Source organism: Microcebus murinus, chromosome 7 (assembly GCF_040939455.1).
Source record: "Microcebus murinus isolate Inina chromosome 7, M.murinus_Inina_mat1.0, whole genome shotgun sequence".
NCBI classification, from domain to species: Eukaryota; Metazoa; Chordata; class Mammalia; order Primates; family Cheirogaleidae; genus Microcebus; species Microcebus murinus.
The window spans coordinates 974,137-989,281 of NC_134110.1; the positions used below are offsets into that span (position 1 = coordinate 974,137).

The 15,145-nt window shown below is 41.5% G+C and overlaps 1 protein-coding gene and 1 long non-coding RNA gene across 8 annotated transcripts in view; one reads left to right on the top strand and one right to left on the bottom strand.

The window, feature by feature from the left end:
- ZFAND6 (zinc finger AN1-type containing 6) overlaps positions 1–6,391 on the top strand; it is a 69,960-nt gene extending 63,569 nt beyond the window's left edge. For all 6 annotated transcript variants that reach the window (XM_076004688.1, XM_076004689.1, XM_076004690.1 and 3 more), the window contains 2 exons: positions 31–144; positions 5,466–6,391. In XM_076004688.1, the coding sequence (XP_075860803.1) occupies positions 31–144; positions 5,466–5,614 (263 nt within the window). In that variant the 3' untranslated portion in view covers positions 5,615–6,391. The remainder of the gene's footprint in view (positions 1–30; positions 145–5,465) is intronic.
- The window catches only part of LOC105864352 (uncharacterized), a 35,213-nt gene that overhangs the window by 16,746 nt on the left and 3,322 nt on the right, over positions 1–15,145 (bottom strand). Inside the window, exons 4-9 of one of the 2 annotated variants that reach the window (XR_012920063.1) lie at positions 14,680–14,806; positions 13,581–13,677; positions 13,023–13,158; positions 10,438–10,518; positions 1,592–1,683; positions 206–281 (exon numbers count right to left, since the gene is read on the bottom strand). This is a non-coding gene — a long non-coding RNA (uncharacterized LOC105864352). The remainder of the gene's footprint in view (positions 1–205; positions 282–1,591; positions 1,684–10,437; positions 10,519–13,022; positions 13,159–13,580; positions 13,678–14,679; positions 14,807–15,145) is intronic. The other variant, XR_012920064.1, reaches the window with a different exon arrangement.

Genomic DNA, 15,145 nt, shown 5'->3' on the forward strand with positions numbered 1-15,145 from the left:
TTTATTTTATCACCTTCCTATTTTTGTCAGCTTCAGTATCAGACACGGCACAGCAGCCATCTGAAGAGCAAAGCAAGTCTCTTGAAAAACCAAAACAAAAAAAGAATCGCTGTTTCATGTGCAGGAAGAAAGTGGGACTTACTGGTAAGGGCCTAAATCAGGTGGTTCAAATTAAGATTATATTTTAAAGTAATGTATGGCTTACCTGTTACTGACTTCAACTAAGATTGTTTCATTTCCCATGAGAGTTAATGTTGGATACACTTCAGCTTCTGAATCTTCTTAAAGAAATAAAAACAGCTTTAATTATATGCCTAAAAGTGAAATGAGTAGCTTTTCTTTTAAAAATTTATTTCACCTGAATTTGAGAGTGTTGGACAAGCGAAGTCAGTGTGCCAGGGGCTGTGGAAAGGCAAGGACGCGGCTGCGGGCGCCGTGCAGCACTTCCTGCATGTAAGCGGGCGGGTCGCAGGCAGCGCGTGTGTTCAGTGAATGAAGACACGCTAGCCGGTACTGCTGCACAGCAAAAATCGACGCATGCTGGCTACTGTGACAGAGCTGTCGAGGCTGTTGTTACTCGGAGAGACAGAGAAAAGTGATCCTAAGTATTTAGCAAGCAAAGTACAGTAAGTGCAGTGAGATTGCTTGGGAATTCAGGGATGGGAGTAACTAATTTACATAAAAGAATGGGAATTCTCTAGCACTCTGGGAGGCCGAGGCGGGCGGATTGCTCCAGGTCAGGAGTTCGAAACCAGCCTGAGCAAGAGCGAGACCCCGTCTCTACTATAAATAGAAAGAAATTAATTGGCCAACTAAAAATATCTAGAAAAAATTAGCTGGGCATGGTGGCGCACGCCTGTAGTCCCAGCTACCCAGGAGGTTGAGGCAGGAGGATCGCTTGAGCCCAGGAGTCTGAGATTGCTGTGAGCTCTGGTGGATACCATGCATTCTAGCCTGGGAGACAGAGCAAGACTGTGTCTCAAAAAAAAAAAAAAAGGAGCCGGGCGCGGTGGCTCACGCCTGTAATCCTAGCACTCTGGGAGGCTGAGGCGGGCGGATTGCTCGAGGTCAGGAGTTCGAAACCAGCCTGAGCAAGAGCGAGACCCCGTCTCTACTATAAATAGAAAGAAATTAATTGGCCAACTAATATATATATAAAATTAGCCGGGCATGGTGGCGCATGCCTGTAGTCCCAGCTACTTGGGAGGCTGAGGCAGCAGGATTGCTTGAGCCAGGAGTTTGAGGTTGCTGTGAGCTAGGCTGACGCCACGGCACTCACTCTAGCCTGGGCAACAAGCGAGACTCTGTCTCAAAAAAAAAAAAAGGGAGTTCTCAGAGATGCAGCAGGGAAAGGATCATGAAGACAGCGTTTCAGCTGGGCCTTGCACAAAGAGGAGCACTGACGTCTGAGCCACAGTCAGAGACAAGAGCACAGCGCGTCAGGGGCCGTGGATTAGGGGTTGCAGCGCAGCACAGAGTGTGTGTGGAGAAGGGGGCGCCACACGCCACAGCCAGACGGGAGTGCTGGGATGCAGCCAAAGACATGCTGACCCTGGAACAGCCTGGATCTGAACTGCTCAGGTCCGCTTACATGTGCATTTTTCTCAGTAATATATTGGAAATTTTCAGTAATTTTTGGAGATTTTCAGTAATTTTTAAAAACTCAAAGGTGAACCACATAGCCTAGAGATAAAAGAAAAATTAAGAAAAAGTTAATTATGTCATGAATGCATAAAATATATGTAGATATTAGTCTGTTTTATCATTTACTACCATAAAATATACACACATCTGGTATATAAGTTAAAATTTATCAAAACTTACGACCTGCAGACTGTACGTGGAGCCATTCGCAGTTAGTAAATGTAAGGATGTATAAAATCATAACTGCATGAGATTCACTGTAGCACATACTGTGTCCTGGTGCTTTGTGGTGAGCTCCCGTGTTGGAGTTTCCACTTAAATGCCGTGTGACAGTCATCTCTGAGGAAGCAGCTCGCTGTCCAGTAAATCGCATTATCGTAGTAAAAAGTGCTCTCTCGGCAGTGCTCGTGTGTTTTGTTTGGCTGTGTGTAGCGCAGTACCATAAGCCTTGAGTTAACACCGTGGAACCCCTTTGAAGTGGCACGAATGATGCCATCCATAAGTGTTCCAGAAAGCAGAGGGAAGTCAGGACATTATGAGAAAAAGTTGAATTGTTTGAGTGAGGTCTGTAGCTGCCCACCATTTCAAAATAAACGAATACGGCGTAAGAACCACCGCAAAAAAAGAAAAGGAAGTTTGTGGAGCCATCGTTACAGCTGCGTCAGCAGGCGTGGAAACCTCGCATTTCTTACGAATTATCTTTTTATCTCTGATTGGAAGTGCAGCTCCTATGTGGCTGCAGGCTTGCCATCAGAAAGGGCTCACCTCTGCTCTAGATTTGAGAAACAGCAGATTCATTATATGACAACTTAAAGCAAAAAGAAGGTGACGGCTCTAAAAGTGGAGAATTTAATGCCTGCAAAGGATGGTTTGATAATTTTAAAAAGAGATTGGATTTAAAAAATGTCAAGATCACAGGAGAAACAGCTTCTGCTGACAAGAGGCAGCAGACAAGTTCCCGATGCCATTAGGGAAATCATTGAGGAGAAAAGATATGTTCCTGACCAGGTTTTTCATGCAGATGAAAATGTCCTTTCTGGAAAGATATGCCACAAGGAACATTTATTAGGAAGAGAAGCGAGCACCAGGATTTAGGGCAGGAAAGGATAGGTTAACTCTGCTTTGTTCAAATGCAGGTGGGTTTATGATCAGGACTTTCCTTATCCGGAGAGCTGCTGACCCCGGGGCCTTGGAGGGGAAGACACACACCTGCGCCAGTCTCCTGGTTGCCCCAGGCACAGGGTCTCCACTTCAGCCTCTAGATCAGGGGTCAAGGGGGTTTTAAGGCTCACTGCACGTGGTGCCCTGTGGAAAGGACTGTCAGCACTACGGAAGAGAGCCCCGATAGAGAACATGCCCCGGGCGACTGCAGATGCCATTGTTGTTGTGGATAAAGCCGTGGAAGCCATCAACCCTGAAGCAATTCCTGCAGAAAGCTACGTCCAGATTGTGCATGACTCTGCGGGGTTTATATGACAGCCAGCCAGGGAAATCAGGAAAGAGATCCTGGATATGGCAAACAGGGTTGGGGGTGAAGGGTATGGACCTTGGAGAAACTCAAGAGCTAACAGACACCACAGCAGGGGAAGTGACAGAGGCGGCTTGCCGGAGAGGAGTCTCCCGACCCAGTGCCAGACAGGGAGGAAGGAGATGTAGAAGAAGCAGTGCCAGAAGACGGATTTTCATCAGACAGTCTGGCAGAAGGGTCCGTTACTCAGGACTGCGTTCGACTTTCATGACGTGGACCCTTCCATGATACGGGCACTGAAACTAAAGCAAATGGTGGAAGAAGGATTGGCACCATGTGGAAACAGTTTTGGAGAAATGAAAAAGCAAAAAAGTCAGACAAATTACCATGTATTTTTATAAAGTTTCCTGCATCTCTGCCACCCCTGAGACAGCAAGACCAACCTTTCCTCTTCCTCCTCCTCCTCTTCCTCAGCCTGTCCACATGAAGAGAAGGAGGAAGACCTTGCTGATGATCCCCTTCCACTCAATGAATATTAGATACATTTTCTCTTACGTTTTTCTTAATAACATTTTCTTGTCCCTAGCTTGCCTTGTTGTAAGTATATAGTGTATAATACATTAGCATACAGAATATGTGTTCTATATACTAATTGACTGTTTCTGTTATCAGTAAGGCTTCTAGTCATCAGGCTATTCAGAGTTAAGTTTTGGGGGCGTAAAGTCACACTGAATTTTTGACGGCACAGGTCTGCGCCCCGCCTGACCTGCTCAAAGGGCAGCTGTGCTGTGGCTGACGTGGGAGCAGCTGCAGTCGCCGTGCCGGCTTTGCCCAGACACTGCGGGATGGGCTAGCAACAAAGAGGAAAGGTCAGAGTTTGACATCACCGATGTGTCAGAGTGGCCCATACCTTGGCAAATTATAGAACACAGACATGGACGAAGTAGACATTTAAAATATACATATTTAGTGTCAGAGATAGTCTTTCTAAGTCTCACAAAAAGTCAGACTTCATGATTAGAAGGCTGAGATATAGTAATTGTTATTTCCGTCTTGTCCATCTGTCAGTCTGACCTAGTGTTTGCTTCATTTTTCATTCACTGTTATGAAATTAGCAGCATATGTTTCTGACGTAAAAAATGTGGTAAAAAGAGAGTAAACTATATGACTATCTTAATAGATTCAGATAAAGTATTTAATAAAATTTAACACTCATGACTTTAAAAATAAGTCTTGATAAATTGGACTAGAAATCAATTTTCTTTCTAAAGGTTAACATCAAATGTTAGTGTTCAAAATACTGATTCCTATGCTCGATCTCCAACAGTTTCATCATGCCTTAGTATTCTAATTTGAGGATCAGGGCCGGTTTTATTTTTTGTTTTTCTATTTGTGTGCACCTGTGGGATCGGAGCGCAGCTTTGCCTCGTTGGTGTGTTGCAGTGTGGTGAGGTCAGCCACAGTGTGCGCGCCAGGCAACCTCCCGTGACCCACCCTCGCCCTCCAGTCTCTGTGGCCATCACCCCACACTCTGCCTCCACGTGCACACGTTGCTGAGCTCCCACTCGGAGAGCACGCAGTATTCGTCTCCTGTGTCTGAGTCGTTTCACTGAAGATAATGACCTCCAGTTCCAAGGACCAGTTTTGCATAAGGACTTTCAGCACCCATTATGTCTCTGTTTCAGCTTCAACTCTGGGCATTTCACTAAAGTAGTATTTATTGTGTGTTTACTGCATGTTAAGCATTGAGTACGTTCCTCACTTAATTCTTACAGTAACTTATTATTCCACCATCACAGATGCAGAAATGGGGGCTCAGAGAGGCTGAGTAATTTGCCTGCGTCGTAGGTAGATTCCTATTTGGGCAACCGAATCTCTAGCCGAGGGGTGGTTTGCATCTCCCTCGGAGGGTAGCACAGGAAAGCTAAGGTGGATACTGCGTTGTTTGTTAACATTCTTTCAGAGATTTATTTGATCTTTCATTAAATTTTAAGACTACCTTTTCATAGTAGGCATAGTTTTCACAGTGCAGTATTGGGATTTGAAGAATGATTCGCATCTTCAGTCTAAGCAACCGTTTTTGATAGGAAATAATTGTGGCCATGTCACAGGTGCAAAACCTGAGCTCAGAGAAGAGTTGTTCTAGTGCAAACAGTTTATAGGTCAGAACAAGAAATGAAGCTATCAGGTAGGGAACTTTGGGGATGTAGTTTGTGAAACTGTTTATTTAGAATGACTCTTTAGTTTAGATTTCTGTCCTAAATAGATCGTGCTGTTTAGCATTAATTGTGCCAAAGACTTTAATCTGTCGCCTTTCCATCCAACTCATGTATGTGTATTAATCCATTTTCAGGGTTTGAATGCCGGTGTGGAAATGTTTACTGTGGTGTACACCGTTACTCAGACGTACACAATTGCTCTTACAATTACAAAGCTGATGCTGCTGAGAAAATCAGAAAAGAAAATCCAGTAGTTGTTGGTGAAAAGATCCAGAAGATTTGAACTCCTGCTGGAATACAAAATCCTTTGACCATCTGCAAACTAAAAATTGACTTGACTTTTTTTTCCTAGTCATTGGGAATGTAGAGCAATGTATCTTGCATAGACCTTTTAATCATGCATGTCATCAGAAGAATAGATTTTTGTTTTTGTTTTGAAAATGACTCTGAACATTTATTTCCATTGCAGTTTCTGTGGCTGAAAAGACTTAAACTTTACAAGTATTATCCTTTTGAGATCATTTTAATTTTAGTTGAGTGCAGAGGGCTTTTATAACAAACATGGAGAAATTTTGGAGGGCTGTGATTTTTCCAGTATTAAACATGCATGCGTTAATCTTGCAGTTTATTTTCTCATTGTGTGTATATATAGCTTTTCTCTGCAGCACGATTTCTCTTTTGATAATGCCCCGAAGGGCACAACTAGTTATCAGTAACTGAATGTATCTTAGTCATTACGGCTGCTTCTGTTTTTTCATTAACAAAGGTTATTCATATGTTAGCATATAGTTTCTTTGCACCCACTATTTATGTCAGAATCATTTGTCACAGGAGAATGTGTGCTGATGAGATTCTAAGTTTGTGTGTTTTAATTTTTTTTTTTTTTTTTTTTTTGAGCAAGGGGAGAAAAAGCTGCATGCATTTCATTGCTGACTGCCGGTTTCTTCCAGATTACGCTCATGAGTCTGTGTGTATAAGATATGAAGAATGATCTGAAGTAATTGTGCTGTATTTATGTTTATCCACCAGTCTTTGATTAAATAAAAAGGAAAAACCAGAATGGTCCCTTGTTCTTTCTGGTAGTTAATTTTAGTTAATTTGGTCTTTTAGTTTTATGCTTTCCTATTTTTGTAAGATACCTACTATTGTTTGTCTCACATCTGCTTATGACTGATCTTATGCTGATACGTTATAATCTTATATTCCTGTGAGTTTAAGACCTCACCATATCTTCAAAGACAAGAAAGAACTTCTCTTTGTCACTTACATGTTGTGTTTTCTAGCCCTTGTCTGATTCTCCTTCTGCACGCTCACTGAATTAACATCTAATAGAAGCCTCCTTCTCTGGTAGGGTTAGAGCAGTCGAGAGAGGGTAATTCTCAAATAGGATAGTTGGAGAATTGTGGAGCATAGGACCCTCAAGAGACCATTCTGTCCTGTGGTTTCAAATTTATCTGGCAGTCAACCTTTTTTAACACAATATATATAAGATAGATGAAGGCAGTATTTTACAGTATGAATTCTAATTTAAAAATTTTTTACTTATTATATATTCTATTTAAATAAGGATTTAATATTAAAATCTAAATTGATCACAACAGATTAAAAAGAGCAAACTATATGACTATCTTAATAGATTCAGATAAAGTATTTAATAATATTTAACACTCATGACTTTAAAAATAAGTCTTGATAAATTGGACTAGAAATCAATTTTCTTAAGCTGATAGTTTCTGTGTAAAACCAATGATCCATCCAAACAAAAAAGCCAAGCATGTGCCACAAAGAGGAATCTCATTTCCTTTTAAAGTCAGAAACAAAGGATGACTGACTGCCCACTATTACTGCTTATGGTCATAATTGTGTTGGAGATCCACATTGGACTGGTGGAGCGGGACTAGACATTCAGAGGAAGAAAGGAGGAAGCACTCGCTATTTTCACATTACCTCACATGCAAATCCAGAGAGCAATTCCTAGAAACGATAGGGTTTAGTTAGGTAGTGAGATATAACAATTATCAGAAATCAGTCGCATTTCTTTACACCAGTTAACTAGAGAACCAGAAGATACCATTTAGCAACAGTATCAGAACACCAATTACCTAGGAAATTGACAACATATGTCGAAGATCTGTTAAAGGAAGAATTCTAAAACATTAACTCAATAAAGAGAAACATTTGAGGATAGGAAGATAATATCATGAAGATGTCATTTGTTCCTAAGTAAACCTAAAAATTCAATGCAATTCCAATCAAAATCCCACCAGGCTTTTTCATGGAACTTGTTTAGGTTATTCTAAAATAAAAGGTAGGCCGGGCACCGTGGATGACGCCTGTAATCTTAGCACTCTGGGAGGCGGAGGCGGGAGGATTGCTCGAGCTCAGTTTGAGACCAGCCTGAGCAAGAGCGAGACCCCCATCTCTACTATAAATAGAAAGAATTAGCCAAACAATTAAAAATAGAAAAAATTAGCCGAGCATGGTGGCATGTGCCTATAGTCCCAGCTACCCGGGAGGCTGAGGCAGGCAGATCACTTGAGCCCAGGAGTTTGAGCTAGGCTGTGAGCTAGGCTGACGCCACGGCACTCTAGCCCAGGGCAAGAGAATGAGACTCTTGTCTCAAAAAATAAATGAAAGGTAAAAGAGTAAAGGGCCAGGACATTTTAGGAAAGATCAGAGAGGTGGGGACTTGCCCTGCCAGATGTTAGGACTCAGTGTGAAGCCGTATGTTAATTAAAATTGCATGTTACTAGCTAAGGAACAGACATCTCCCAATGGAATAGTCTAGATTGCCCAGATAAAGACCTATGCATGGTCTGAACTTTGGCATAAGAAAAGTAGCATGTTACATCAGGGAAGGTAGGCTATTGGATAGTTGGGGCTGGAACTATTGGTTATCTGTATGGAAAAAGGTGAAAATTGATTCCAATCTCATGCCTAGAAAAAAGTAAAGGACTTAAAAAACCTTTAAAACTCTCAAAGGAAAAAAAAATGACTACTTGTGATCTTAAGATAGAGTAGGACTTCTTAAGACATAAAGCATTAACTATGAAAGCATTATTAATGATTTTTTTCTATTAAAGATAGTTATCTTTATTTTCCAAAATATACCTTAGGGTATCTTTCTTCAAAGAATGTGAAAAAACAAGTTAGAAAGTGGGAGAAGTTACAATGCAAATCAAGACCACAATGAGATACTGTTTCATACCCATTCGATCAACAAAAATTTTAAAGTCTGGCAATAGCTAGTAGTGTTAGAGGGTTTCCACATAATCTCTTATGCATTGCTGATGTTAGTGGAAAGTAGTTCAATCCTTCAGAAAGTTTGATACTGCCTTCTAAAGTTGAACTTTTACATACCCTATAATCCAGAAATTTCACTCCCTAAGTGTATACCCAAGAAAAACTTGCACATAGATTAAATGGGGGACGTGTACAAGAATTTTCATGATAATGTTTACAAAAGATAAAACCACCCAAGTCCCCACTGAAGAACTAGATGAATAAAATGTGATATATTTGTACAATGGAATATTATACAGTAACCAAAACTAATGATCTGTAGTGACATAACAAAATAGAAGTCTAGTAAGCAAAAAGAAAAAGTCTTAATGAGTATAGTAAGTACAGTAAGCAAAAATAGTGAAGGAGCGGCTATGAGTGCCAATCCCATAGGTGTTAAAAGATAATAACAGACTACCATGAACAATTGTGTGCCCACAAATTTGATAATTTAGATGAAATGGAAATGGGTCCTTGGTAGGCACAATCTACCAAAACTCATAAGAAGAAATAGATAATTTAATGTTTGTTTCTGTTGAAGAAATTGAATCAATTACCTTCCAAAAAGAAAAAGAAAACAGTCCCAGGTGGGTTCACTGGTGAATTTACCAAAGGCTGATGAAATCATACCAATTTTCTACAATCTCTTCCAGAAAATAGAAGCAGAGGGACTTCCTAACTCATTGTGTGAGGCCAGCATTACCTTAATACAAAAATCAGACAAAGACTTCACCAGAAAACTACAGGCCAATGTCTCTCATGACCATAAATGCAAAAGTCTTCAATAAAATATTAGCAAATTAAATCTAACAGTGTATGAAAAGAATTATACACTACAGCCAAGCAGGATTTATTCCAGGTATGCAGGGCTTATTCAACATTTGAATGTCAATGTGATCACATTGGCAGTCTAAAGAAGAAAAATCACTATGATCATATCAATGGATGTAGAAAAAGCATTTGACAAATTAACATCAATCCATGACAAGAAACTCAGCAAACTAGGAATATAAAGAAACTTTCTCAACTAGGTAGCATCTACCAAAAACGTAGCTAACATTTAATGGTAAAAAACAAGGCACTTTCCAGACTGAGGACAAGGCAAAGATGTCCCCTCTCACCAGTCCTATTCCACATTGTGCTGGAATTCCTAGCAAATACAATAAAAGAAAAGCTATACGGATTGGGAAAAAAGAAACTTGTCTTTGTTTGCAGAGAATATATTGTCTATATAGAAAATTTCAAAGAGTCAACATAAAAACTGGAACTATTACAATAAGCAATTATAGTAAGATTGCAGGATACAAGGTAAATGCAAAAAATCAAAAAGGTTAATATACAAAAGCCAATTGCTATATACCAGCAATGAAAATTTTAAATTAGAAACACCATTTATATTAGCACCAATAAAAGGTAATATCTAGGTATAAAATCTAATAGATTGTGACAAGATATATGTGAGGAAGATGGCAAAACTAATGAAATAAAAAAATCAGCTAAATAGCTATTCTAAGTTCATTGATAGGAAGACTCAATACTGTCAGTTCTTGCCAAGTTGGTTTATAAATTAATGCAATTTTAGTCAAAGGCCTAGCAAGTTATTTTGTGGATAGCGACAAAGTAATTCTAAAGTTCATACGGAGAGGCAAAGGCCCAGAGTAGCCAACACAATATCAAAGAACAAAGTCAAAGACTGACACTACCCAACTTCAAGCAAGACTTTTTACTGTAAAGCTCCCATAATGAAGACTGGTATTGGCACAAGAATAGATCAGCTGTATAAAACAGCCCAGAAATAAACCAACACGAATATAGTCAACTTACCTTTGACAAAGAACCTTTGGCAGTTCATAGAGAAATAGTCTTCTTCCTAGAGATGCTCTTTTTTCAATCTGTGGTGGTCAACTGTACATTCACATGCAAAAAAAGTGAACCTACATATAGACCTTGAACCTTTCACAAAAATTAAAATGGATCTTTGTATATACCTAAGCACAAAAATATGAAACTTCTAGAATATATGGGAAATTGAAGGTAACCTTGGGTTTGGTGATAATTTTTTAGATAAAACACTGAAAGCATGATTTGTGAAAGAAAAAATTGATAAATTGGATTTCATTGAAGTTAACTACTCTGCAAAAAGCTGCCATTAAAAAGATGAAAAGACAAACTACAGACTGGGAGAAAACATCAAAAACATATCCGATAAAGGGCTTTTATACAACACATACAAAGAAAGAACACTCAAAACTCTAAAACAATCCAAATTAAAAGTGGGCAAAATATCTGGACAGTGCATCAAAGAAGATATACCAATGACAAATAAGCAAATGTTAAGGTGTTCAACATCCTATGTCACTTTAATTTTATGCAAATTAAAACAATGATCTACCTCTACATACCTATTAAAAGGGCTAAAATACAAAACACTGACAACACTCAATGCTGTTGAGGATGGGGAGCAACAGGAACTCTGATTCATTGCTAGAAGGAATACAACATGGTACAGCCACTGTGGAAGACGGGCAGTTTCTTACAAAGCTAAACATTTTTGTCTTACCCTATGACCTAGCAATTGTACTCCTAGGTATTTGCCCAAGTGAGTTAAAAACTGTGACCACATACATAGCTGGGCACTGTGGTGTACACCTGTAATCCTAGCTAACTGAAAGGCTGAGATGGAAAGGTTGTTTGAGGCCAGGAATCGGAGTCCAGCCTGGGCAAATAGCGAGACCCCACTAAAATAGTTTTGTTTGTTTGTTTAAGAATTTAATAAAGTATACTTGGTTAAAAAAAAAAAAGTCCACACAAAAAACCTGCACAGAGATGTTTTTAGCAGCTTTATTTTTAATTGCCAAAAAATTGGAAGCAACCAAGATGTCTTTCCATAGGTAAATGTTTAAAACTATGGCACATCTATATAATGGAACAACATTCAGTGAGAATAGAAATGAACTTTCAAGGCAGGAAAAGACATGGAAGAAACTTAAATGCATATGGCAAGTGAAATAAGCCAGTCCAAAAACGCTATATACTGTATGATTCCAATTATATGATTTTCTGGAACAGGCAAAACTATAGAGATAGTAAAAATATCAGTGGCTGCCATTGGTCAGGGAATGAATAGGGGAAGCACAGGGAATCTTTAGAAATCAAAAAACATTCTCAGTGTTTGCTCTCCATTAAAAAAAAAAAAAAATCAAAAAACAATCCCACTTACAACAGCTACCAAAAACCCAACCAAACAAAAAACTTGGAAATAAATTTAACCAAGGAGGTGAAAAACACTGGAAACTGAAATATCAATGAAATTAAGAAGACAGAAATAAATGTAAAGATATCCCATGTTCATGAATTGGAAGAATCAATATTGTTAAAATGTCCATACTACCCAAAGTGATCTACAGATTCAATGCAATCCCTATCAAGATTCCAATGACATTTTTCACAGAAATAGAAAAAGCAATCCTAAAATTTGTATGGAACCACAAAGGACCCTAAATAGCCAAGCAATCTCAAGCAAAAAGAATGAACAAATCTGGAGGCATCATGCTACCTAACTTCAAAATCTACTACAAAGCTATAGTAATCAAAACAGCATGAAGAACAACATAGCCCAGGAAGAAATCCATGCTATGGTCAATTGATTTTTGACAAAGGTGCCAGGAATACGTAATAGGGAAAGGTCAGTCTCTTCAATAAATGGTGTTAGGGAAACTGGGTATCCACATGCAGAAGAATTAATTTAGGCCCTTATCACCGTTATCTCACACCATATACAAAAATCAACTCAAAACGGATTAAAGACTTACACATAAGACCTGAAACTATAAAACTACTAGTGGAAAAGCTCCATGACATTGGCCTGGGCAATGATTTTTTGTATCAAATATAGACAAATAAGATTACAGTCAAGCTAAAAACCTGTATAGCCAAGGAAACAATCAAAAGATTGAAGAGACAACACACAGAATGGGAAGAAATGTTAGTAAACCACACATCTGGTAAGGGGTTAAAATCCGAAATGTATAGGGAACTCAAACAACTCAATAAATAGTAAGAAAACAATCCAATTAAAAAATGGGCAGAGGATCTGAATAGATATTTCTCAAAAGACATACACATGGTCAACAGGCATACAAAAAAACATTCAACATCATTAATTATCAGAAAAATGCAAATTAAAACCACAACGAGATGCCACTTTACACTTGTTAGGATGGCTGTTGTTAGAAAGATGAAAGGCAAATGTTAGACGTGGAGAAAGGGGAACCTTTACTCGCTGTTGGTGGGAATGTAAAGTAGCACAGCCATTATGGAAAACAGTAACAAGGCTGATAATCATTTTTATTATTTCATTTTCACAATGCATGAAATTAAGATGGGGGGAGTGAGGTACACTAACCTACCCAAACTCAGGCATGTGTGTTCTGGAGCCGGAGATGTTCTGGAGAGAATTGACGTGCTCCTTGTTTGACATCGTAACACAGAGTCTCCTTTTGTTCAGCATCCAGGGACCACAAGGAAAAATCATGCCCGGCCAACCTTGAGAGAGGGAGAGAGGGAGAGAGACAGAGGGAGAGCGAGAGAGGGATTTCCGTGCGCGGTTACCACGGACAGAGTAAAACACGGTGCACGAGAGGGCGCTGAAAATTATCTTTGCAGCTGCACCATACAGGTGGCATGCGGGGTACAGCTGTGTCAACACTTCTCTGCATTTCTGGGAGCAGAACGGAACCCTCAAAAAGGCACTGAGCATTTGGGTGGGAAAACAGGAAAAATTTGGGTGGGAAAACTCTTGACTGTGTGGTCATTTACAAGAGACCAAAGCACAGTTGGAAGTGTCTGGCTGAAATCACAGTGAGGGGGACTCTGAAACGTTGCTGGTGCTTCCATAGCAGAAAGCGGGAGCTTGTGCGCGGTGCACGTGGTCACGAGGTCAAACGTCAGTGACACTCTCTACTCACCACGCTCCTTGTTGTCTGTGAGTCTTTCGGCTGCAGCTTAAATAAGAAGCGTGTCTGCGCAGCGCCCCTCGGAACTCAGGACGTGGACGCGAGGAGCCTGCGGCAAAGCACACCGAGGGCAGAATCAAAGGATGCAGGAAGAAGAGAATCTGCAAAAAAACTAGCTCTGCCCCAGCCGGTTCGGTTCGCTGAGTTCCGCTTCCCGGCCGTGGAGAAAACGCGGGAACTGTGTTCGAGGCCAGGCGTGCCGAGGAAGGCGATGCCTTTTCTCCCTGAGTTCCGAGCTCAGTAGTGGTCCCTGCAGATACTTTGCAGCGGACGCCCTGTGCTTGGCGTGTGCCCTGTGCGTGTTGGCATCAGAGGGCCATCTGTCCTGCGAGAACATGTGACATTCTCTTTGCTCAAAGGAGCTCAAAAGTCAGAGGACCTCAGGACTGACCTTAAGCACTTCAAGTTCAAGTGCGTGTTGTAGGGGCGGGGGAGAAGGGTGACTCTGAGGTTTGGTAGAAAGGCCACCGGGCTGCCTCCCCGTGCAGGCCTTGTCCTCCTCGCCCTGCTTATCGGTTTCTAGGAGCCTTCCCATGACATGGGCGTCTGGGGTCGGGAAAGCTGCCCCCCAACCCCCCACCCCCGGCTGTCTTGCAAGGGGGTGCAGGGCAGCTTGCGGGCCGAGGCCTGCAGGCAGCGAGCTGGGCGCAGGCGTCAGAGGGCCGGCGTGCATGGCACCAGGGAGACCCGCGCCGGCCCGCCGTGTGGAGGTGCTGACACCCACTCCGGGTCTGGTCTTCACAGCCCTTGGCCCCTGAGACTGAGAATCTACCCCAGACAACAGTCTGGAGCAGGCGTCCTCAAACTACGGCCCTAGGGCCACGTGCGGCCCGCCGAGCACATTTACCCGGCCCGCCGGGTGTTTTTGCCGCCGCTGCCTGTCCTGCTCAGCAGCCGGCTCGTCCCGGCCCCACAGTGCGCACGCACGTGTGGAATGTGCCCGCTCTCTCCAACGGCCCTCCAGCGGACTGGGGGACGGTGAATTGGCCCCTGTGTAAAAAGTTTGAGGACCCCTACTCTAGAGAAAGGAAAACAGCCAGCGCCTACTCACCGCCCCACTATAATCACCAGCGAGAACATGGCAACTTCCGCAGCCGATGAAAATGGTACCGAGGAGGCCTGCTGGGCCACACGGAGAAATGCCGGGAGAACGACGAGGAGAAACACGGAAACTGCGTCTACGCGGCGTTTGCAAAGGCAGGAAATCACATGCACACCAAGAGGATGAGAAAAACCACGGGAACGGGAAGACTGCAAGTTGGTGGGATTAGGGGCAATATTTTTCCTTAAAATTCTTTTTTTTTTTTTTTTTTGAGACAGAGTCTCACTCTGTTGCCCAGGCTAGAGTGAGTGCCATGGCATCAGCCTAGCTCACAGCAACCTCAGACTCCTGGGCTCAAGCGATCCTCCTGCCTCAGCCTCCTCCCGAGTAGCTGGGACTACAGGCATGCGCCACCATGCCTGGCTAATTTTTTCTATATATATTAGTTGTCCAATTAATTTCTTTCTATTTATAG